We start from the raw sequence: 21,271 nt of genomic DNA, 5'->3' as shown, positions 1-21,271 counted from the left end.
GGTGTAAGCAGCAGAGATGATAGATCCCATTAGCTTCAGTATGCAAGTCATTAGTAGACATTAACAACATCAGGCCTCAAAACATTGATTCCCTATCCTTCATCTAACACCTCTGCCTTTATGACATTAACTATCAACATATAGTATATACAGGGATTGCCTCACTAAGTTTCACCTCTATTTCATGTGTTATGGAACTGCTTCTTTCACTTCCAAATTCATTGGCTTATGCATTTTGGGTCTTAGTAGTATCTGACAACAATTGTCACATGAAAGCTGTCAAGTTTTGCTATTTCTTTCACTGCTGCCCCTGTTTGTTTCCTGGCAGTATCATAAGCCTAGTATAATGTTGGTTCTAATGATTATTAATGTTATGTTGTAATTCAAAAGAGTCAACAATGGTTTTGCTTATGATCCCAACAATGGCCGTGCTGATTAAAAATAAAAAGAAATTACAAGTGCTGTGGATCTGAAAATGACAAAAAAAATATTGGAAGTACTTGGCACAACCATCAGCAGTTGGGGAGAAAAAGACATTGTTATTGCTTTGGGGGTGCCTTTATTATGGATTTACTACATTCCAAAGCAAGAAGGGCAGGCACAGTAATGTGGCGGTTAGCGTAATGCTATTACAGCGCCAGCAACCCGGGTTCAATTCTGGCCGCTGTCTGTAAGGAGTTTGTACGTTCTTCCCGTGTCTGCATGGGTGTCCTCCAGGTGCTCCAGTTTCCTCCCACATTCCAAAGACATACAGGTTAGGAAGTTGTGGGTGCCAGAAGCGCAGCGACACTTGCGGGCTGCCCCCCAGAACACTCTACGCAAAAGATATATTTCACTTTGTATGTGTTTCGATGTACATGTGACTAATAAAGATATCTTATCTTATGAAACTGGGATATCATCAAATTGATATGATTGTGATCTATGCAGAAGACTAAACTGAGTGACAAATCCTTTTGAAGATTTATACTTCAGCTTATAGGAACTGAATGGTGGGTTAAAATTTTCAGCTGCATCCATGAAACTGATTTTGGAGCCAGAGCTGAGTTAGCATGAAAACATTTCATGTTTTAGTTGGGTGTAAGTGATCAAATATGAAATGGTTTTTGCCATTCTCAGTTGGGATTGTGGTGGGTGTATGTCCAAAGGATCAAAACTCTTCCGATGCAGTGAGTTGGCAGTTTCTTTTGAATGAATTGTTGCGTGTGAAATAGTGATTGAACATTGTGTGCAGTTCTGGACACCCCAATACAGGAAGGATGTGGAGGCTTTGGAGAGGGTGCAGAAGAGGTTCACCAGAATGTTGCCTAGATTTGAGAGTCTTAGCTATAAGGAGAGTTTGGACAAACTCGGATTGTTTTCTCTGGATTGTTAGAGGCTAAGGGATGACCTGATGGAAGTTTATAAAATATGAAAGGCATAGATAAGGTAGATAGTCAGACCCTTTTTCCCAGGGTGGAAATATCAAATACTAGAGAACATACATTTAAGGTGTGATGGGGAGAAAATTTAAAGGGGATGTGTGAGGCAAATTGTTAACACAGAGTGTTAGGTGCCTAGAACCCACTGCCAGGGGAAGTGGTGGAAGCAGATACAATAGTGATGTCTATGAGGCACATGAACATGCAGGGAATGGAGGAATATGGCATTGGTTTATTATTGTCACATGTACAATGAAAAACTTAGTTTTACAATGTAAGATTCCATACAGATCATTTAAAAACATGAGTACTTTGAGGTAGTAAAAAGAAAAAGTAATAACAGAATGCAGAAAGTAGTGTTGCAGTTACAGAGACAGTGCAGTGCAGGTAGACGGTGAGGTGCAAGGGCCATGACAAGGTAGATTGTGAAGTCAAGAGTTCATCTTTAACGTACAAAAGGTCCATTCAAGAGTCTTATAAAAGCGGAATAGAAGCTGTCCTTGAGCTCGGTGATGCGTGTTTTCAAGCTTTTGTATCTTCTGCCCGATGGGAAGGGAGATGAGGAAAATGTCCCTGGTGGGTGGGGTCTTTGATTATGCTATAGCTGCTTTTCTGAGGCAGCGAGAAGTGTAGACAGAGTCCACGGAGGGGAGACTAGTTTTCGTGATGGACTCAGCTGTGCCCATGACTGTCTGCAGTTTCTTGCGGTCTTGGGCAGAGAGGTTACCAGACCAAGCTGTGATGCATCTGGATAGGATGCTTTCAGTGGTGCATCTATAAGAATTAGTGGGGGTGAAAGGGGACATGCTGAATTTCCTTAGCCTTCTGAGGAAGTAGAGGCGCTGGTGAGCTTTATTGGCCATGGCATCTACATGGTTGGACCAGGACAAGCTATTGGTGATGGTTACACCTAGGAACTTGAAGCTCTCAACCATCTCCACCTCAACACCATTGATGTAAATAGGAACATGTACACCACCCCCCTTCCTGAAGCCAACGACCAGCTCTTTTGTTTTGCTGACATTGAGGGAAAGGTTGTTGTCATGACACCATGTCACTAGGCTCTCTATCTCCTTCCTGTACTCCGACTCATTATTTGAGATCTGGCCCACTATGGTGGTGTCACCTGCGAATTTATTGATGGAGTAAGAGCAGAATCTGGCCACACATTTGTGAGTGTATAGGGAGTGAAGTAGAGGGCTGAGGACGCTGCCTTGTGGGGCACCAGTGTTGAGAATAATCGTGGCGGAGGTGTTGCTGCCTATCTTTGCTGATTGTGGTCTGTTGGTCAGGAAGTCAAGGATCCAGTTGCAGAGGGAGGTGCTGAGTCCCGGGACTTGGAGTTTAAAGATGAGTTTGTTTGGAATTGTGGTATTGAAGGTGGAGCTGTAGTCAATAAATAGGAGTCTGACGTGGGTTTCTTTGTTATCCAGATGTTCCAGAGATGAGTGTAGGGCCAGGGCGATGGCATCTGCCATGGACCTGTTTCAGTAGGCAAATTGCAGTGGGTCAAGGTTGTGTGGGAGGCTGGAGCTGATGTGTGCCATGACGAGCCTCTCGAAGCACTTCATGATGGTGGATGTCAGAACCACCAGGCAGTAGTCATTAAGGCACGTTACCTTATTTTTCTTTGGTACTGGGATGATAGTGGCCTTCTTAAAGCAGGTGGGAAGTAAGATGAGGTTAACAATATCTGCAAATACTCCTAACAGCTGATCCGTGCAGGGTCTAAGGACGCGGCCGGGGGTCTCCATCCAGGATGTAGATTATGTGGAGGCAGATGGGATTAGTTTAATTTGACATCATCGTCAGCACAGATATCATGGGCCAAAGGACCTGTTTGCTGTACTGTACTGTTCTATGTTCTAACAGCAATATTAGGAATGAAACATTGTTGTAATTTGTGTTTTACTTTTGTAAGCAAACCCAATCTTGGGATCATTCTTGTTATAAGGAAAGCTTTACCTTGCATGAGAATAAGAATGTTTAATGGTGCTGCAGACTTGTAGAGAGAGTACCCTAATCCAGTAAATTGTACCCCACTTCCTCCAACATGTTTAAATGTGTCATGAGTGGACAGAGGACAGAGTGAGTGGAGTGAGGGGGATGGAAGAATGGGGAAGGGCTGCTGAAAGAGGGAAGCTACCTCAGTGAGGAGGCTGATAGATTCTTACCAGGGAAAGCAGAGGAGGGGGTAGAAGGCAACAAGGCTGGGCTTGCTCTCCACATTCGAGCCATTGCCAGTCCATGTCTGCATATGGAAACAAGTGTTTATTTAAGTGATGTGGGGTTATCTCTCAGATGAGCTGTGATCTCACTGAATAGTGAATAGGGCCCAAGTCCTGATAGGCTGTCTCCTGTCCCTGTATCCCTGGAGAAACGGGGAAGGGACCGAGAGATGATGCAGCCTAGAAGAAAAAGGAATGGAATGGGAAAGGGCAAAAGGTGTGAGTAGAAAAGTGACAGAATAGGAGAAGGTGGAGTACAGGTGAAAGAAAGGAGATGGTGATGGGACCAAAGGCAGGGAGAGTCAGCAAACTCCTGTAATGCTGGTGATGTGCAGTCTTCTCCCCATTGCGTTTGGTTTCTATCCCAGTTGGATGTAAGCATGGTCATGGTAAGGTGGGGGGAATTAGGTAATCTTTGGCACACAAATTTAATTTCACTAGAATTTTTGATCATGCAGTCCATGGCACTGTTGGTAAGGTGCCATAGGGTACATAGTTTGGAACATCACCAGAGATCGGGGTGGGGTTGTGGGGATTGACGATGGGTTTCTGCCAAGCAGGAAGGCACTGCTGTAGGAATGGTGGTGCTGGGCCAAAGTCAGTGGTCAACCCATCGTGAGCAAGTGATGGGCCTGCATTATAGCCTGAGGTTTGTTGAGTATTGGCCTAGGGGAAGATTTCAGCTGTATTACAGGGAGGAGGGAGGGGACAGAGCAGCCAAGAATATCACAGAATAATGAAAAACCTCCCATAAAATATTGAAATATTAAAATAAATTACTGATTTTTTAAACAAAAAATGTAAATATAATTTACATATAAATTATCCTTGAGAGTTGGTACACAAATTTGAGAGGAGTGACATAGTTGCACTTCGATGAAAAATATACCTGAAAACTAACAAAATAAAATGTTTACATATTTGTGCAGTTGAAATATTCAGATCAATATTAACTTTTGTGGGCACTTCATTCGATTACTCTAATCCTAGTGGCAATGAGAGTCTCTGCTGTCCCACACTGCCATCTAGTGGGAAGAATGTGGACATGCCGATAGATTCAAACATTTCAAGTAATTTTGCGTCAAAACCTTCCTTATCAATGGGGAATGTGATTTAAGCAACTCCAAAGAAAATATTTGATTCATTTAGCAACTTATATTTTAATTACTAAGCTTATGTAGTTACCTTTGTCTTCAGAGAATCCATGGATCCAAGGCCAAAATACCCATTCATGTTCTTTCTCCAGAGCTTAGATCATTCTTCCACCAAAGTCATAGTGGAAGATTAGGAGACCCCCGTGGAGATTCTAATCCTCTGGTTGTAAACCATGAGCTTTTGTGAGTCACACAATGTAAGATATTTGGCATTGAAAATACCTATCCCAGTGTCACTTCCTGGAGTAACAGGTGGTGCAGGCACTTACTGTGAGTTTTCAATTAGGTGTATGCCCAGTGCTGTGAATTTAAATCAAAATCCATTTGATTATTGATATTTATAATGTAAAGAACTTGACACAAAATGTTACAGAAATGTTAAAGTGGCACAGACAAAATTGTATTCAGGCAAGAGTTCTATATGTAAAACATTCAAAAGAATGATTACAATGAATAAATAATATACTAAATTTGGTGAAGTTTCAAGAAACTCTTACAATGCAAGCACAAATGAGCTCCCAGCATTTCCGTCTAGTCACCATACTATGCATGGCACTGTATGAACCTCTGTATGGAGTCACACATGGTAAGCACAATTCCTCTGATACTTCGTTTGATATACATTTACTGTTACTTTTAGGGGAACAACATTTGAAAGCAGCCGGAGTGGTGCAGCATACGTTGGTGGAATTTGTTCACAGTTGAAAGGTGGAGGAGTGAACGAGGTAAATTCCTGTTCCATTAAAAATTGTATTTAATTTGTCTTAATAAGCTAATTATAGGTTTAGCTTCTTGGAGCTAAGCTACCATGTCGTACTGTTTCAGAGAATGGCTGAATGAAGCCTTCCAAGGACATGTGGAGAAACATTAATAAAGATCAGAGGGCAAGGTTGCATGTTCTCGTTCTTTGTTGTGAATGGAACGTGATCAAAAGAAAACAGGATCTGGAAGGAAGGAAATATTTTTAAATAAGCTATTGGATTAATTTGCTTATTTGAGTATTTTTATACATTTTCATCTTGCAGTTTGTTAAAATACCATTTTAAAAAAAAGTGAAGATTTAATTAGCTAGCAAGCAGCCTCGCCTCCAAGTTAGCTGAAGTGGCAAATGCACTGGTAGGTCCATTGTATTGCATCAAAGGGTGATGGACAGTAAGCAAGAATTTGCTTATTTCTTCCCTTCTCTCCCCACCCTCCCACCTAACGTGTAATATGGCATTGAGTAGAACAGATGGTTTTAATTATTATTTTTAAACAAGATTTTTTAAAAAATGTGTTATGATTGCCTGTACAATTGGCATATTAATAGTTAAATACTAAGAGTGCCAAAGGAAGATAGGTGCATTCATCTCCTTTAAAGGCAAGCCTGGCATTTTAAATATTTAACGATTCATTGAACCAGCAGAGAGTCCAGTGGTATTTGACCAGAGTGTGTAAATGCAAACAATATACCTTGACAAATATAACAGTTGTGCAGCTGACTTAAACAGTATTGTGTACGGGTTTGTTTATAGTCAACAGAAGAAACAATGTGCAGGTTAGCTCTAGAAACATGCAGGAAATGCAAACATGTTTCTATTAGTGAAGGTTTAATAATGAACATAAGTATGTTGGGGAGTGAAATTGCTTGAATGCCTGTTAACGTTTTAACACATAAGCAGAGGTAGATGTTGAACTTTCCCTTTAACTTGTAATAGGAGGTATGTTATTCAGATCCAGTGCTTTAGCATTTGCAAAGTATCAACTATGATAAAAACCCATGGTTCTCTGTGAAATATACTGCCTTTATTCACACTCATCATTTTGAAGGATGGTCAAAATGACAGCTACAAATCAAATTCAAGATATTTGCCTTGAATCATAGTAATTTAATAGCTGGATTTCTTAAAGAAACGAATGGCCAAAAGTTTTCAAATGACATCTTATAAACACGTGTTGTAAACATTCTGTGATTGCTGAATTGAAGGGACTTTATTTCTTATCTGCTGTTAAGAAAACATTTAGAAGATAAGGAGCAGAAGGAGACCATTTGGCCTCTTGAGCCTGTTTTCTTTTACTCATTCAAGGGATGTGGGCTTTGCAGGCTGAGCCAGCATTTAATTGCCCATCCTTAATTGCCCTTGAAAAGGTGGTAGTGAGCTGCCTTCTTGAACCACTGCAGTCCTCGAGATGTACCAACAATGCTGTTAGGGAGGGAGTTCCAGGATTTTGTTCAAGCGACGGTGAAGGAATGGCAACATATTTCCAAGTCAGGATGGTGTGTGGCTTAGAGGACAGCTTCCACTATCTCAGTGTTCTACTTTTCAACAAGATCATAGCTGATCTTCTAGCTCAAACGCCATTTTCCTGCCCTATTTTAGTATAAATGGGACTTGATGGTTGGTATGGATGGGGTGGGCCGAAGGGCCTGTTTCTGTGCAGTAGGACTCTATGACTATTCCCAAATCTCTCAATTTCTCTAATATCCAAGAATCTATCGATCTCAGTTTCAAGTCAATGACAAGGCCACCACAGCTCTCTAGAGTACCAAATCCTAAAGATTCCCCACCTTTTGAGTGAAGAAATTTCTCCTTATTTTGATCCTAAATGGCCTTGCTTTTATTTTGAGAGTGACCTGTAGTTCTGGACCCCTTCGCCAGGGGTAGCATCCTCCCCGGCATCCTGTTGAGCTAAGAGTTTGTATGTTTCAATGAGATCTCTTCCCATAGAATAGAGCTTTAGACTACTTAATCTCTCTTCATATGATAAACTGACAGCCCAGGAACTAGTCTGGTGAATCTTTGCTGCACTCCTTCAGTAGCAAATTTATCCTTTTGCTTGGTAAGGAAACCAAAATTGCACACAGTACTTCAGATGTGGGCTCACCAAAGCCCTGTGTAATTGTAGTAAGATATCTTTATTCTTGCACTCAGTCCTTGTATAAAAGTTATGACACTAAGTTAATAAAACTATAACCTTGTGACCTTAAATATGAACTCCAGTTTTACAAAGCTTACATTTCACTGTGTTTGATTATCTTCCAATGCTTTGCACCATCCACAGGCAAAGAAAGAAATCAAAGATAAGACTGTCTCGACATCTGAGTCGCTCTCTCTCTCTCTCTCTCTCTCTCTCTCTCTCTCTCTCTCTGTTCTTTTCCTCTCTTTTCACCCTGAGCCTGATAGAAGTCAGAGACTGTTCAAATCAGAGAAGTGTATTTCTGGAAATAAATAAAAAGGAAGAGAGATTTAGTTCTTGTATAAACTATATCCTAAAATACTGCAAAAAAAGTTACTCTTACAGACATACAGATAAGGACGTGAGAAAGTGCACAGAGAGGAATGGCTGTACTTGCAAGTAAGTTATTATGAGGAGTGAAAGGGTAGGTGCAAAATACATTTCAGGATTTGAAGCCACCAGACAGCCCTGCTTTCACCATTCCTGGTCTGATTCGGGAATTGAACTGAATCCTTCACTGGATCCAAATGCTGAACCATGCACCTGCTCCAACTCCCTCGGCTGCCTCCTCTTCCTCCCTAGCTGACTGATCCATTGACATCATCCTGCACTCCATACCTTTCTCCTTCACTGTTTACCACACTGCCAGTTTTAAGTACCAATTTCTTAATTTGGCCCGCTCCCTCACATTTCTATTCAGCAGTAAAGCGGTGCTGAGGTGGCCGTGTCACCAGCTCCTGACAGCCAATTTGCACTTCTGCATTTCCTACATCTTATTGACTCCTGTCATGCAGATTTGCAAATTAAAATCTAGCCTTGCTACAAGTGCAGTAATGCAGTAAAACTGTTAATCCAGCACATTTGAGACTTTGGTGTTGAACCAGCAGATTTTCCAGACTTTCAGATGCTATTCTAGTAATACTCCAACAGACTTTTAATTCACTTTTTGAAAACTGGTACACAATAGGATAATAAATTTTCCCAGTGAATCCTGTAAGTTTAAAGGGATTGAGGCAAACAGGGACAAAATAAGTTTCAGGGGTGCATGGGAAAGAGAACCAGGTGAGTTTAAAGGCAGCGCGGGAGCCTAGGCAGTGAAAGCGAATGCAGGAACCAGCACCCAGTGAGCCAGATGCTGAACTATTGGGATTTCTGAATAGTCAGACAGTGGATTATTGGAGTTTTACTGCCGATACAATGAAAGGTTGCTACCTTGCTCTAAACGCATTGAACATCTGGAATGCCGAGGACCTGTTCCAGTTGGGAGTAGAAAGCTGCATATTTCTAGGGATGGCCTTTTGATATTGGCAACTTATCAGCTGGCATATCAGTCCAGCTGGGTCGCTGATGCTCTGACACTAGTTTCCTGTGTTTCAGAGACAGTTAAAACTGTCCTCTTAACAAGCAACCGGGAATTGAAGAGAGTCTGTCCATGAACTCTTATTTTAATTGGCGATGATGTCTGATGCTTTGTTTCAGTTTGCAAATGCAGATGAAATGGCTGTCACACTCACTCAGAACTTAGCCCAGAATCTTGGCATGTTTTCAGATAAGAAGCGAATGAGTGGTAAGTATTCAGAGATATGTTGATAAGTTATTTTAAGATTATTTTATTAAAGATATATGAAGTGTGCACTGGAATATTAATTTCAGAGAAAGTAATCTCAGCATGGTGTATGAGAAAGATGCTCATTCTTCTTTGTTACCACTATAATTGTTTGTTTGCCCAAGATTTTGTCCAAAGAGATGGAACAATCTTTGTTCAGAAAGTAAGAAATGATGTCTAGAAGTTAAAGGGAGAAATAAATGCCAATGTGAAGTATAAGGAGTGATTAAAAAAATGCATCAGACCCATCAATGAGAAGCTGCAGAGAATTAGTTCTTGATTATGTGAAACAATTGAACTTCTTGCAGGAGGTGATCATTAAAATTTGGTCATTATCAAAGGTGCATCACTAGGCAATCCACTAGCATACAATATGCCAGCATTGCATCCTGACCATTGCACTTGCTGGCAAAATTTTCACAGACGCAAAAAGGACAGAGGCAATAAAAATGGTACAAGATCAAAGGAAAAGGCCTATAATGTTGCGAAAAAGAGCAATAGGCTTCAGAATTGGATAAAGTTCAACTGAGCAAAAGAGGGCCAAGAGATTGATAAGGAAAGTAAAAGTAGAATATGAAAGTAATGCAATGAGAAATCTATATACAGCTTCAATAGATATGTAAAAAAGGAAAATACTTGCACAAGTTAATTTGGGTCCATTGCAGAGTGAGACAGGAGAAATTATATTGGGAAATAATGAAATGGCTATAAAAATAAACATATATTTTGCATCTGTCCTCACAGAATAAGACACAGAAAACCTCCCAGAAATGGTGGAGAGTAACAGCTGTGGAATGAATGAAAGAAATTAGCAACAGTGAAAAAAATAGTTTTGGAGAAATTAATGGAACTGAAAGGCAATAAATCCACAGGACCTGATGACCTGCATCCCAGCTTTTGAAAGAGTTGGCTAAGGGCTAGTGGATGCACTGCTTGTCATCTTATAAAGTTCCACATGTTCTAGAATGGTTCCCTCAGACTGGAAGGTAGCAAATCTAACAACATTATGTAAGAAAGGAGGGAGAGAAGAGACTGGGAACTACAGACCAGTTAACTCGATGTCAATAATAAGGATATTGTTATAATTTGTAACTAAAGGAATTGTATTAGGACATAAAGTAATCAATACTAAGATTGGGCAGACTCAACATGGATTTATGAAAGGGCACATGAATTTTTAACAAATCTGTAGTTTTTGATGTTGTAACTAGCAGAATAGATAAGGGAGAACCAATAGGTTTGGTGTCTTTGGATTTTCAGATATATGAAATGTGATAATGTGTCACACAAGAGATTATTAAATAAAAGTAGACCACGTGGCATTGGAGCCAAAATACTGGCATGAATTGAGGATTGGTTAATGGATGGAAAGCAGAAACCAGGAATAAGCAGGTCATTTTTGGGTTGGGAAGTTGCAACAAGAGGTGTGTTGCAGGATCAGTACTGGGACCCCATCTGTTCACAATCTGCATCAACGATTTGGATAAGGGGACCAAATATTTGCTGATGATACAAAACAGGGATGCACAGTGGGTTGAGAGAAAGATTCGGGAGTTAGAGACAGGTTACCCGAATTGGCAAGGAAATGGTAGATAGAATATAACGTAGAAAAATCTGAGGTCATCCAGTTTTCTAGAAAAATAGGAAAATGGTAAGAGGTTGAAAGGCATTGATGTTTAGAGGAATCTAGGTGTCCTTGCACACAAATCACTGAAGTTAATGTGCAAGTACAGCATGAAATCAGGAAAGGAAGCAATGTGTTGGCTTTCAATGCAAGGGTTAGGCATATGAAAGTAGGGACATTTTACTGCAACTATATAAGGACCCCAGTGGGACTGCACCTGGAATATTGCACACAGAGCTGTTTACCCCCATGAATAGAAGGATATGTTATGTGCAGGCTAACGGGTTGTTGTGTTTTCTCTCTTCCTCCTTCCTTAAGTATTGGGGTCATGTTTACTACCCTCTAATCTACAGGAACCTGTTGAATTTTGGAAGATATTAACCACAACATCCACTCCATTCAAACCTCTGGGATGTAGATCGTAAGATCCTTGGAATTTATCAGTTTTCAGGCTCATTAATTTTGCTTGTAGTTTTTTTTAAATAATATTATTTATTTTTCCTCATTTGCACTGAATCCTTTGTTTTCCAATAGTTCTGAGAGGTTTAATTTGGCTTTGGTGAATACAGACACAAAGAATTTACTTAATTCCTCTGTCATTTCCTTAATTCCCATTATGAATTCATAAGGGACCTATAGTTGCACCCACTAGCCCTTTCATTTTGACTTGTCTATAGAAGTTCTGTTTCTGACTGGTTTACTCTCATCTTCTATTTTCCCTTTTTATCAATTTCTTAGTCCTCCTTTTCTGAATTCTGAAAACACTCCCAATCCTCAGGCATACCACTTTACAAGCGTTTCCTTGATTTTAATACTATCTTTGATTTCTCCTGTCAAAAATCATTGGACCAATTTTCTGTTCTGTTTTACGCTTTTAAGAAATGTCTGTCTGTTTCAAATCGTGTATTTATTTTAAAATGCTAGCCATTACCTGTCCACTGTCAGACCTTTTAATGTGATTTTCACAAACCTACCTGTCCCCCACACCATTGTAGTTCTCTTTCTTCAGATTGAAAGCCCCAAATTCTGATTGAACTTCATCACTTTTGAACTTAATGTAAAATTCTGTCATATTATGGTCGCTCTTTCTTTGGACCTTCACAACAAGACTGTTAGTGAATCTTTTCTCAGAGCACAGTACTAGATCTAAAGGATTTACCCAATCTCTATATAGGTTAAAATCCCTAATGCAGTGTTAGCCTTGTTGCATGCATCTCTAATTTTCTTATTTATACTGTTCCCTAAATGGCTACTATTTGGAGGTCTTTCAGCAACAGCCACCAATGTGTTTTTCTTTCCTTTGCTCCTTTTAGCTCCATCCAAACTGATTCTAATTCTATACCATGATTTTCTAAACCAAAGCCCTTTCTAACTACTGCACTGATGTCATCCTGCTCCTCATTGTTTTTGCATTTCCTTCCTAAATGACAAATAACCTGGAATATTTCGTGCTCAGTTTTGGTCACTTTGCAGCCATATATGACTGCTTCAGTTGTTCTTGTTGCAGATGCAGCGTGCATTTAGATATAGTGACCTTAAGTTTGGCCTTAGACACTTTTGCAGTTTTGCTTTGTTTTCTCTGCCTGTATATTTTGCTTGCTAAGTAATGTTTTTTAAGTTCCACCCAGTTTCTCTCCTGTGTTTCTTCTATCAGGTTACTATCCCATAGTCACAGAGAGATACAACATGGAAACAGGCCCTTAGGCCCACTGTGTCTGCACTGACTATCAACCACACTAATCCTACCTTAACCCATTCATTTCTCCTCACATTCCCATATACTCTGCCCATATTTTACTTAGCCATCATCCTTCTCCCTCCTAGTCCATCAATCACCTCGATCTCCTTTCTCACCATTCCCTCTTTCATCTTTATGCTGGTCATCTCCCCTCTCTATCCTCAGTCCAGATGCATGGTCTTGACCTGAAATGTTGACAATTCCTTTCCCCCCTCCACAAATGCTGCTCGACCCGCTGAGTTCCTCCAGCAGCTTGTTTGATGAGTACCACATTTGATATAGTCTACATTTTGGATGTACGTTTTCTATACTGTGGATTTCAGCAGGGCTTTTGACAAGATTCGGCATAGCAGTCCAGTCAGTTAATTAAAAGTTAATGAGATCCAAGAGAAAATGTCATGTTGGATCCACAATATATACTGAACATGTATTCCTTACTTAAACAGCAGCATTTTGTGACATTTAGTTTCTCATAGGTCTCCACCTGTCATTAAATAAGGCCGCATAAACAACATCATTAACACACTCTTGGTGAAAAGGCACCTCTCATGGGGAAAATTATGGCTCATCCACTAGGAAAAAACATACAGCATGAGAGAAAGCATTCAAGGAAACAATGCATATAATGGAGAGAAGCCCAAGGCTGTCACTATACAGTAATTTAAGGATTAAAATGCAAATACAGGAATTCCCCGGGTTACGAATGAGTTCCGTTTTTGAGACTGTTCGTAACCCGATTTTGTATGCAACTCGGAACAGTGTCCACACATGCGCACTTGGGCCAGGGATTGCGGCCGCACATGGCCCCAGCCGCACATACGCATTTGGCCCGGGATTCCCCAGCCACATATGCACACTTGGCCCGGGGTTGGGCCAAAGAAGGTGTACCGCCGCCGTGGTAGAATCAGGGGCCGGGCCCACTTACGAATCGACCACGAAGGTCAGTTCGTAAGTCATGCGTTCGTAAGTTGGGGACTTCCTGTAGTATATCAGAAAGAAAGTAATGCATGGATCAATGAGGTGCATTGCCAACATTCTATTCTTGCATGTTGACTATGATTGATATTTTGTTCTTTGTTCCAACCATTTGGTGGTTTCCAAGATAATTAGATTTTACAGCATGACCTATGATCAAGATCAATATATTACATGGTTAAGAATCAATTCTGATTTATTATGCAGTTTTCTCAGCAGAGGTATGAAGACAAATGATTGAGGTTCTTTTATTGCTTTTAGCATTGGACAGACAATCTTAAGCAAATTGACTTGTAACTAACAAAAATAAAGGATGCTGTAAATTTATACGTTAAGGCAAATTTTATGCAGAATTTTGTTCTTCACATCAATCTTTGAAATGATCGGAACTGTTTTTCCTTTTGCAGTTGACTGCAGATGTGAAGATAAATGGGCTGGATGCATAATGGAAGATTCTGGGTAGGAAACTGTATATTGTATGCGTATACTTGAATTCCTCAGCAAGCAGTAACCATCTTTAGTATGATTTCTGTGAAAGGTCATCACATTTCCATTATGAAAAGTAATAGAAAGACTTGCATTTACTTCATACTTTTGCTGATCTTAGGCATCCAAAACATTTTGCAGACAAAGAACAGCTTTTGAGATGTATGTATTGGTGTAGAAACTACAGCAGCAAACTTGTAAGGTCCCACAAACAGCAATATCATAATGACAAGATGATCTATTTTTTTTCATGTTTTTGAGAGAGAAATATTAGTCAGGAAGAATTCCCCTGTTTTCCTTAAAATAGTTCCTTGGGATCTTTTACATTCACTTCAGAGAGCAGATGATTTAAAATCTCATCCAGATGACATGTCCACAATCCTAAATCCTGCACTGGGAAAATTAGCTTAAACTATGTACCCTAGATGTTGGATCAAGTTGGTTTCAAGTAGATTCAGTTCTCTGAAGTTTCCTCTGATTACTTCATTTGTAGCTGTATCATTTGGCTCTGGAAATGGCGCATGCTAATGTAAGTCAGACCTGCAATTGTGAAATACCTGGGAATATTTCATTAAGATTCAACGGAAACTTGAGTTGTTACTATTGTCAAAGTAGTTGAACATTCTCTACTTTCACCATGCTGCTCCCAGTGAGCCAGGTGCAATTCCCTTCACAGTTGATGTGTTACTGTGGAAATGTACCTTCCTAAAAGAAGGAAATAAAGACTTGCATTCATATCACACTTTTCACCATCTCACCATGCATCTTTCAGTTAATGAAATACTGTTGGCGTGGTTAAGAATTAGATTTATTTCAGTGAATCCTCACATGATGTGAACAAGATTGCATATGTTACTCCAAGACCTTGGGTAACGTTTTCCTCATGAAATAATTGTGCCACGAAGGTAGGGAAAAATAATGAGCAACAAATGATAGCAAGGGGAACCCACTGGTGACAGAGAATAGATTCTGCATCAAGGCCTAATTCTTGGGTTGTACCAAGTCAAAATCTATCTGCTTGCCATGTGTCAATGAAGGGTACAGGATTAAGCAGACGTAAAAATCACATTGTTTTCTTATATCTGTAAACAATATTCATCTGTACTAGACCTATATTCCTTGTTTCTCTTAATATTTAAAAGTGTGCGGATCTCTATCTTGAATATACTCATCAAGTAGGCCTCAACAGGCCACTTGGAAAGAGAAGGCTAAAGGTTCATTCTCCTCTAGGTAAAGCAATTCCTCACCTCAGTCCTGAATGGCCAGCCCTTTATTTTGAGGCACTGACCCTTGGCTTTTGACACCCTAGCCCAGGGAAATATCATCCCTGCATATATCCTGAGAAGCCTCATAAGAATTTTGTATGTGTCAATAACATCATGTCTTATTCCTCTAAACTTTATATAGGCCCAGTCTACTTGGTGTCACAGGACAATTCTCCCATCCCAGGAATAAAACTGGAGAATCTTAATTGCATTCTCTGTATTGTAAGTTTATCCTTCATTAGGTAGGGTGACCAGACTTGTACACAATATTTCTGCTGCAGTCTCACCAGTACTCTACATAATTTCAGCACAACATTTTTGGTTTTGAACTCAAATCCACTTGCAGTAAAGGCCGACCTACCATTTGCCTTAATAATAACTAGCGATGATTCATGTACAAGGATTCCCAGGTCCCTCTGAACACCAACTGCCTTTAATACCTTACTATTTAAAATATTCAACTTTTCTATTTTTTCTACCAAAGAGGATGACTAAACATGTTTCCACTCTTTATTCCAACTGCCATTTTCTCACCCATTCAATTAGCCTGTCAATATCTCCTTGAAAGTTCTCTGCAACCCATTGCAGCTCACATTGTTACTCAGCTTTTATACCATCAGCAAATTTGGATATATTACTCTTCGTCCTCTCAGGGATATCATTGTTATGCATTGTGAATTGCTGGGGCTCTAGTACCATCCCGTGATGTGCCCCACTAGTTACAAACTCCCAACACAAAATTACTTATTCCAACAGTCTGTTTTCTATCCATTGACCAATCCTTAATCTGCACTAGTATATTGTAATTGAACAAAATTTAGAATAATTAGCTGGAAATATAAGTTTTTCATCTCTGATTCTGGTAAAGAGTCATAGAGCTATACTGCATGGAAACTGGCCCTTTGGCCCAACTTGTCCATGCTGAGTTGAGCTAGTTCTGTTTGCCTGCATTTGGCCCATATCCCTCTAAACCTTTTCATGAACCTGTCCAAGTGTCTTTAAACTTTGGAATTGTACCTGTCTCTACCATTTCCTCTGGCAGCTCGTTCCATATACCCACCACTCTGCATGGAAAATCTTGCTTCTCAGGTGCCTTTTAAATTCACCTTAAACCTGTGCACTCTAGTTTTAGACTCCCCTATCCTGGGAAAAAGACTGTGACCATGCATCTGATCTATGCCCCTCATGATTTTATAAACCTTTATAAGGTCACCCCGCAGCCTCCTTCACTCCAAGGAAAACAATCCCAGCCTATCCAGTCTCTCCACAATAATTAATGACAATAACTGGATTTCAAACACTCTGAACATTCTGGTATTTAAATAGATTTTGACAACCAAATATGGGGAGTATTTATGCAGATATTTTTCTGATTTAACTGTATAAATTAATGGTCTGAGAACATAAATAGAATCAGGGTAGGCCATACAAGCCTTGAGCCTGCTCCGCCATTCAGTTAGATCTTAACTGACCCTGTGCCTGTAGCTCACTTTCCTGTTGATTCACGTTATGCCCAAAAACCCAGTCCTGGATATTCTGAATGACTGAGAATCCACTGCCCTCAGAAGTAGAGAATCCCAAAGATCCTGGGCAAAGCAATTCTTTACTATCGCACAACTACATACTCTACCCCTTAGCCGAATGCTCAGGCGCCTTACTTTTGAGTCCACAGCCTAAGGAGACACTCAGACTCTATCCTTGTATTCCTCTCAGAGCCTTAACAATATGCCTGAAAAATATTTTGCATTTAAAGCAGATTAAATGTTACTTGCTTGTTAGAATGGCGTACAAAATACATGTTTATTCTTGTTGTGTGAGGTAAGCACCAGCAGATGGCGTACCATTCCTATCCCTGTCGCTAAAGTATGGCAATTACTTTCTATTTAATGCTCCAGGCAATAGGAGACTTGAATGCAAAATTCAGTTCTACACCAATTATTTGGGCACTATAGCAGCCACCTTCTGGAAAAGGTAATTGTAAAGAGGAACGCAGTCTTCATGGGGTGGATTTTACATCACAAATAAGTTAGTACAGAATCTTAGTGAGTCCCCTGGGGGGGATAACTGAACATCTCATGACCTACTCCCTCACACTAATGCCAACATGCAACTGTCATCAGTCTATAACTCTGGATGCTATAGGGGCAGCCAAGGAGGATTTTGACTCACAGAATGAGAATCAAAAAAATGCGGATGCTAGAAACCTGAAATAGAAATAGAAAATGCTCGAAATACTCAGCAGGCCACATCTTTGGAAGGAGAAACATGGTTAATGTTCCAGGATGAAGACCTTGCATCCATCCTTGAGAAAACTCTGACCCACATCCCAGAAGGGACATATTCATCCACCTGGGTGACAATGAAGCCAGGATTAGAGTTATAGAATCATACAGCACGGAAATAGGCCCTTTGACTTACCAATCATCTAGTGCCCATTCCATTGACACTAATCCCAATTCATTCTTCCCAAATCCTGTCAGCTCCCCCCAGATTCTACCATTCATCTACTCTATGGGCAATTTACAGTGGCCCATTAACCAACCTTCATGTCTCCGGGATGTGTAAGGAAACCGAAGTACCAGGAGGAAATGTGCCATCACAGAGTGAATGTGTAACTCCACACAGACAGTATCCGAGGTCAGGATTGAGTCACTGGAGCTGCCAGGCTGCAGCTCTACTCGCATTATCACTGTGCCACAGATGGAAAGAATGAAAACCTTTGGCAAGGAGGGAGGAGAGAAAGCTAACTCCGTTGGAGTCCTTCTGATGAAATACTTGGAATTTGTCAGAACCAACATCCCATTTTGTTGGAGAGACAAGCAAAAGGCCTTGTGGAAAGCCCCAGAAGCTGATAGCTTTGAGATTATGTCATTGTCAGGACAAGAGACCACCAGGATGTCCGCATCGCCTCACTGTGAGAGTCATTAATGACTATAGGACTGGCCACTGCTTAACCCACTCTGTATCTCCATCACTCTGCCCACAAAGCAATGGTAGCAACAGAAACACTGCTGTAAGAAAATCAATGTTGAGGGTTTGGAGGACTCTGCAGAGAGAGCTCTTCTCAGACACACTTCACAGATAATCTGACAGCACCCACCCAACAGGAGCTGCAGTATGCTCAATGTCTGGACTGCCCTGAAAAGCACCAGAGTAAACACCTGTGAAGAGACTCTTGGTTGCTGTACTAGCAATAACCAGTTCTGGTTTGATGAGAATGATCAGGAGGTCCAGCAGCAAATTTAATCACAAACACAAAAGGTTCTTGGACTAGAAACTCAGCCATGCCTTAAGCAGAAAGAAACAGCTCTGCAGGCACCTGAGAGTTGAGGTGCAACAGAAAACTTATAAACTAAAGAACAGATAATGATGGAAGGGGGTCAGGAGATCCAGCAATTAGCTGGAAACTACCAGGGTAAACAGACACTGGCTCTCTACCAAATCTATGCCTCTCATAACCTTATATACCTCTATCATGTCACCTTTTAGCCTCATTAGCTCCAGGGAAAACAGACCCAAGCCCATCCAATCTCTCCTTGTAACTCAAGCCCACCAGTCCAAGTAACATCCTTGTGAATCTCTTCTGCACCCTTTCTAGAATAATCGCATCTTTCCTGTAGTGTGGTGCCCAGAACTGCACACAATGCTCCAAATACGGCCTAACCAATGTTTTGTAAAACTGTAACAGAACGTCCCAGCTCTTGTACTCAGTGCTTCAGCTGAGGCAGCGAAGCATGCCATATACCATCCTCACCACCCTGTCTACCTGTGTTCCCATTTTCATGGGACTGGGTACTTGCACCTCAAGATCTCTCTTTTCAACAACACTCCCCTACTCTTGTTTTCTGTTTCTTTGCCGCATCGTGGCCATGTTAATGGAGTAACCCTCTGCTTCTGAGGCGAATGGGATGGGCCTCAAGCTCTGTACAGAACTCCCCCTCCCACACTGCAATTTGCATCTCCCCATTGCCAGTCACTTCAACTCCCCCTCCCACACTATCACTGATATGTCAGTCCTCGGCCTCCTCCACTGCCAAGAGAATTCCAAGTGCAAACTGGAGGAACAGCACCTCGTTTTCGGTCCTGGAACCTTGCAGCCTAACGGCATGAACATTGAATTCTCCCCCTTCCTCAAAATCCTTCCCCCCCCCCCCCCCCACACACACACACACACACACACACACACCATATTTCTTCTCTTCTTCCCTTTCCTAGCCTCTACCTTTTTTTCCCTTTCTCTCCTTACCTTTGACCCATCCCCCGGTGGATCTGCGCTCCCCTCCTCCCCCGCACCTGCCTATCACGATCTGTTACCTGCATCTACCTATCACCACCTTGTGCCCACCCCGCCTCCCCTCTTTTGTCTACCTATCACTGCTCTGCTTTTCCATTCTACGTATTGGGCTTCCTCTTTTCCTATCTTCAGTCCTGAAGAAGGGTCCTGACCCGAAACGTTGACCGCCTGCTTTTCTCCACGGATGCTGCCTGGCCTGCTGAGTTCCTTCAGCATCATAGTGTTTTTCATCTAGATTCCAGTATCTGCAGTCCTTTGTCTCTCTGTTCAAGTTGGATGCTGGATTCCTCTCTGACCTTTGCTATTGCTTGCATGGTTTCAAGTGGGTCTGCCAGTGCACCAAAGACTTCATTGTGCATGTGCATTAACTGTCTTCTGTAGGCTGAGCCATGAAGTCCTCTGCAGCAGAACAGGTGAAAACTCTCCCTCGGGGGAGCTGGAACCTGCCTTGTCTGCAGGCCACTCATACCAATGATGCACCACATCCAGATCCAGTCACTAAGCTATCCACTACAGTGTGCAGTGAGCCAGTATTTTATCTGGGTTGTGTGAAAGTGAGTGACTTTATCTATTCCGAGTTCTTGCTCCTCTACCTCTTCCCACTCCTGCTGTGGTTTGCAGATTTCTGAAAGGTGCAAAGGTAGGATTATTGTGGAGGCAGGACGAGAAGGAAGAGCTGCACCTTCTGCAGCTTCTAAATGGGAAGTGATTGTGGGATGAAAGGGAATTGTGATGTGAAGAGGAGGATGTCATCCCCTACAATTGCTCCTCCAGTGTTGGCCATGTAATGGCCATTCTGTTTATGTGAAGCACCAGCTTTTTAATGATGATCCAGCCTTGCCTGCCCCTGTCTTAGATACTGGTAGCTCTGATTATGCCCCGCCTATTCCTGCAAAAGTGTGGGAAGTGCATCAGTGATGGTCATTCAATGTGCTTGGGTGATGTTGCAGTTATGGTTAAATAGCAGGAAGTATGTGCAAGGTGTGAGATATAGGGTTGCAATGGCCAAAGGTGTGAGTGTGCAGTGGAGTTGTGGTAGATGAGCAATGGGGGTGTAGTGCCTGGAGAATATCTGAGCCTAGTGGTGCAACTGTTGGACGTGGCTTTTGAAGGTGGATTTACAAACCTTGACCATGTGAGAGGCCAGCAAACTACTTGTGGCACTGCACCCAGGTCCTTGGGCTTGATCGCCTTGCTTATTTCCTCACTAAGCCTTTACACTATGTGCCTCCCAGGCTTCTGGTGCCCTTTGGAAATGGACATCCATATAGCCATCAGGAATATATGCACACCGTAGTCACATAGATGCAATAAGAAAGAAAGGGAACTTATTACTGGACAGTATTGTTTGACCCTCCAGGGTCATTATTGCTACATGCTATATAGCTTTGACATCCATTAAATCCTAACCATGTAGCAAAAGGAGAAGGTGGTCTAATCACAACCCATAAAGAACAGAAGACTGCTAATCACCATGGCTACCTCTACTGATACGCCTATGCACCAAGAAAAATAGCACGTTGAACTCTGTGTAGATGAAAGT

The 21,271-nt window shown here is 41.3% G+C and overlaps 1 protein-coding gene across 8 annotated transcripts in view; it reads left to right on the top strand.

Annotated features, from left to right (window-relative positions):
• The window catches only part of adam22 (ADAM metallopeptidase domain 22), a 232,200-nt gene that overhangs the window by 131,094 nt on the left and 79,835 nt on the right, over positions 1–21,271 (top strand). For all 8 annotated transcript variants that reach the window (XM_052015804.1, XM_052015808.1, XM_052015807.1 and 5 more), the window contains 3 exons: positions 5,444–5,528; positions 9,220–9,307; positions 14,091–14,142. In XM_052015804.1, coding sequence (XP_051871764.1) covers positions 5,444–5,528; positions 9,220–9,307; positions 14,091–14,142 — 225 coding nt within the window. The remainder of the gene's footprint in view (positions 1–5,443; positions 5,529–9,219; positions 9,308–14,090; positions 14,143–21,271) is intronic.

The sequence above is a fragment of the Pristis pectinata genome, chromosome 5 (genome assembly GCF_009764475.1).
Source record: "Pristis pectinata isolate sPriPec2 chromosome 5, sPriPec2.1.pri, whole genome shotgun sequence".
NCBI classification, from domain to species: Eukaryota; Metazoa; Chordata; class Chondrichthyes; order Rhinopristiformes; family Pristidae; genus Pristis; species Pristis pectinata.
This window is presented reverse-complemented; position numbering and strand designations above follow the sequence as displayed.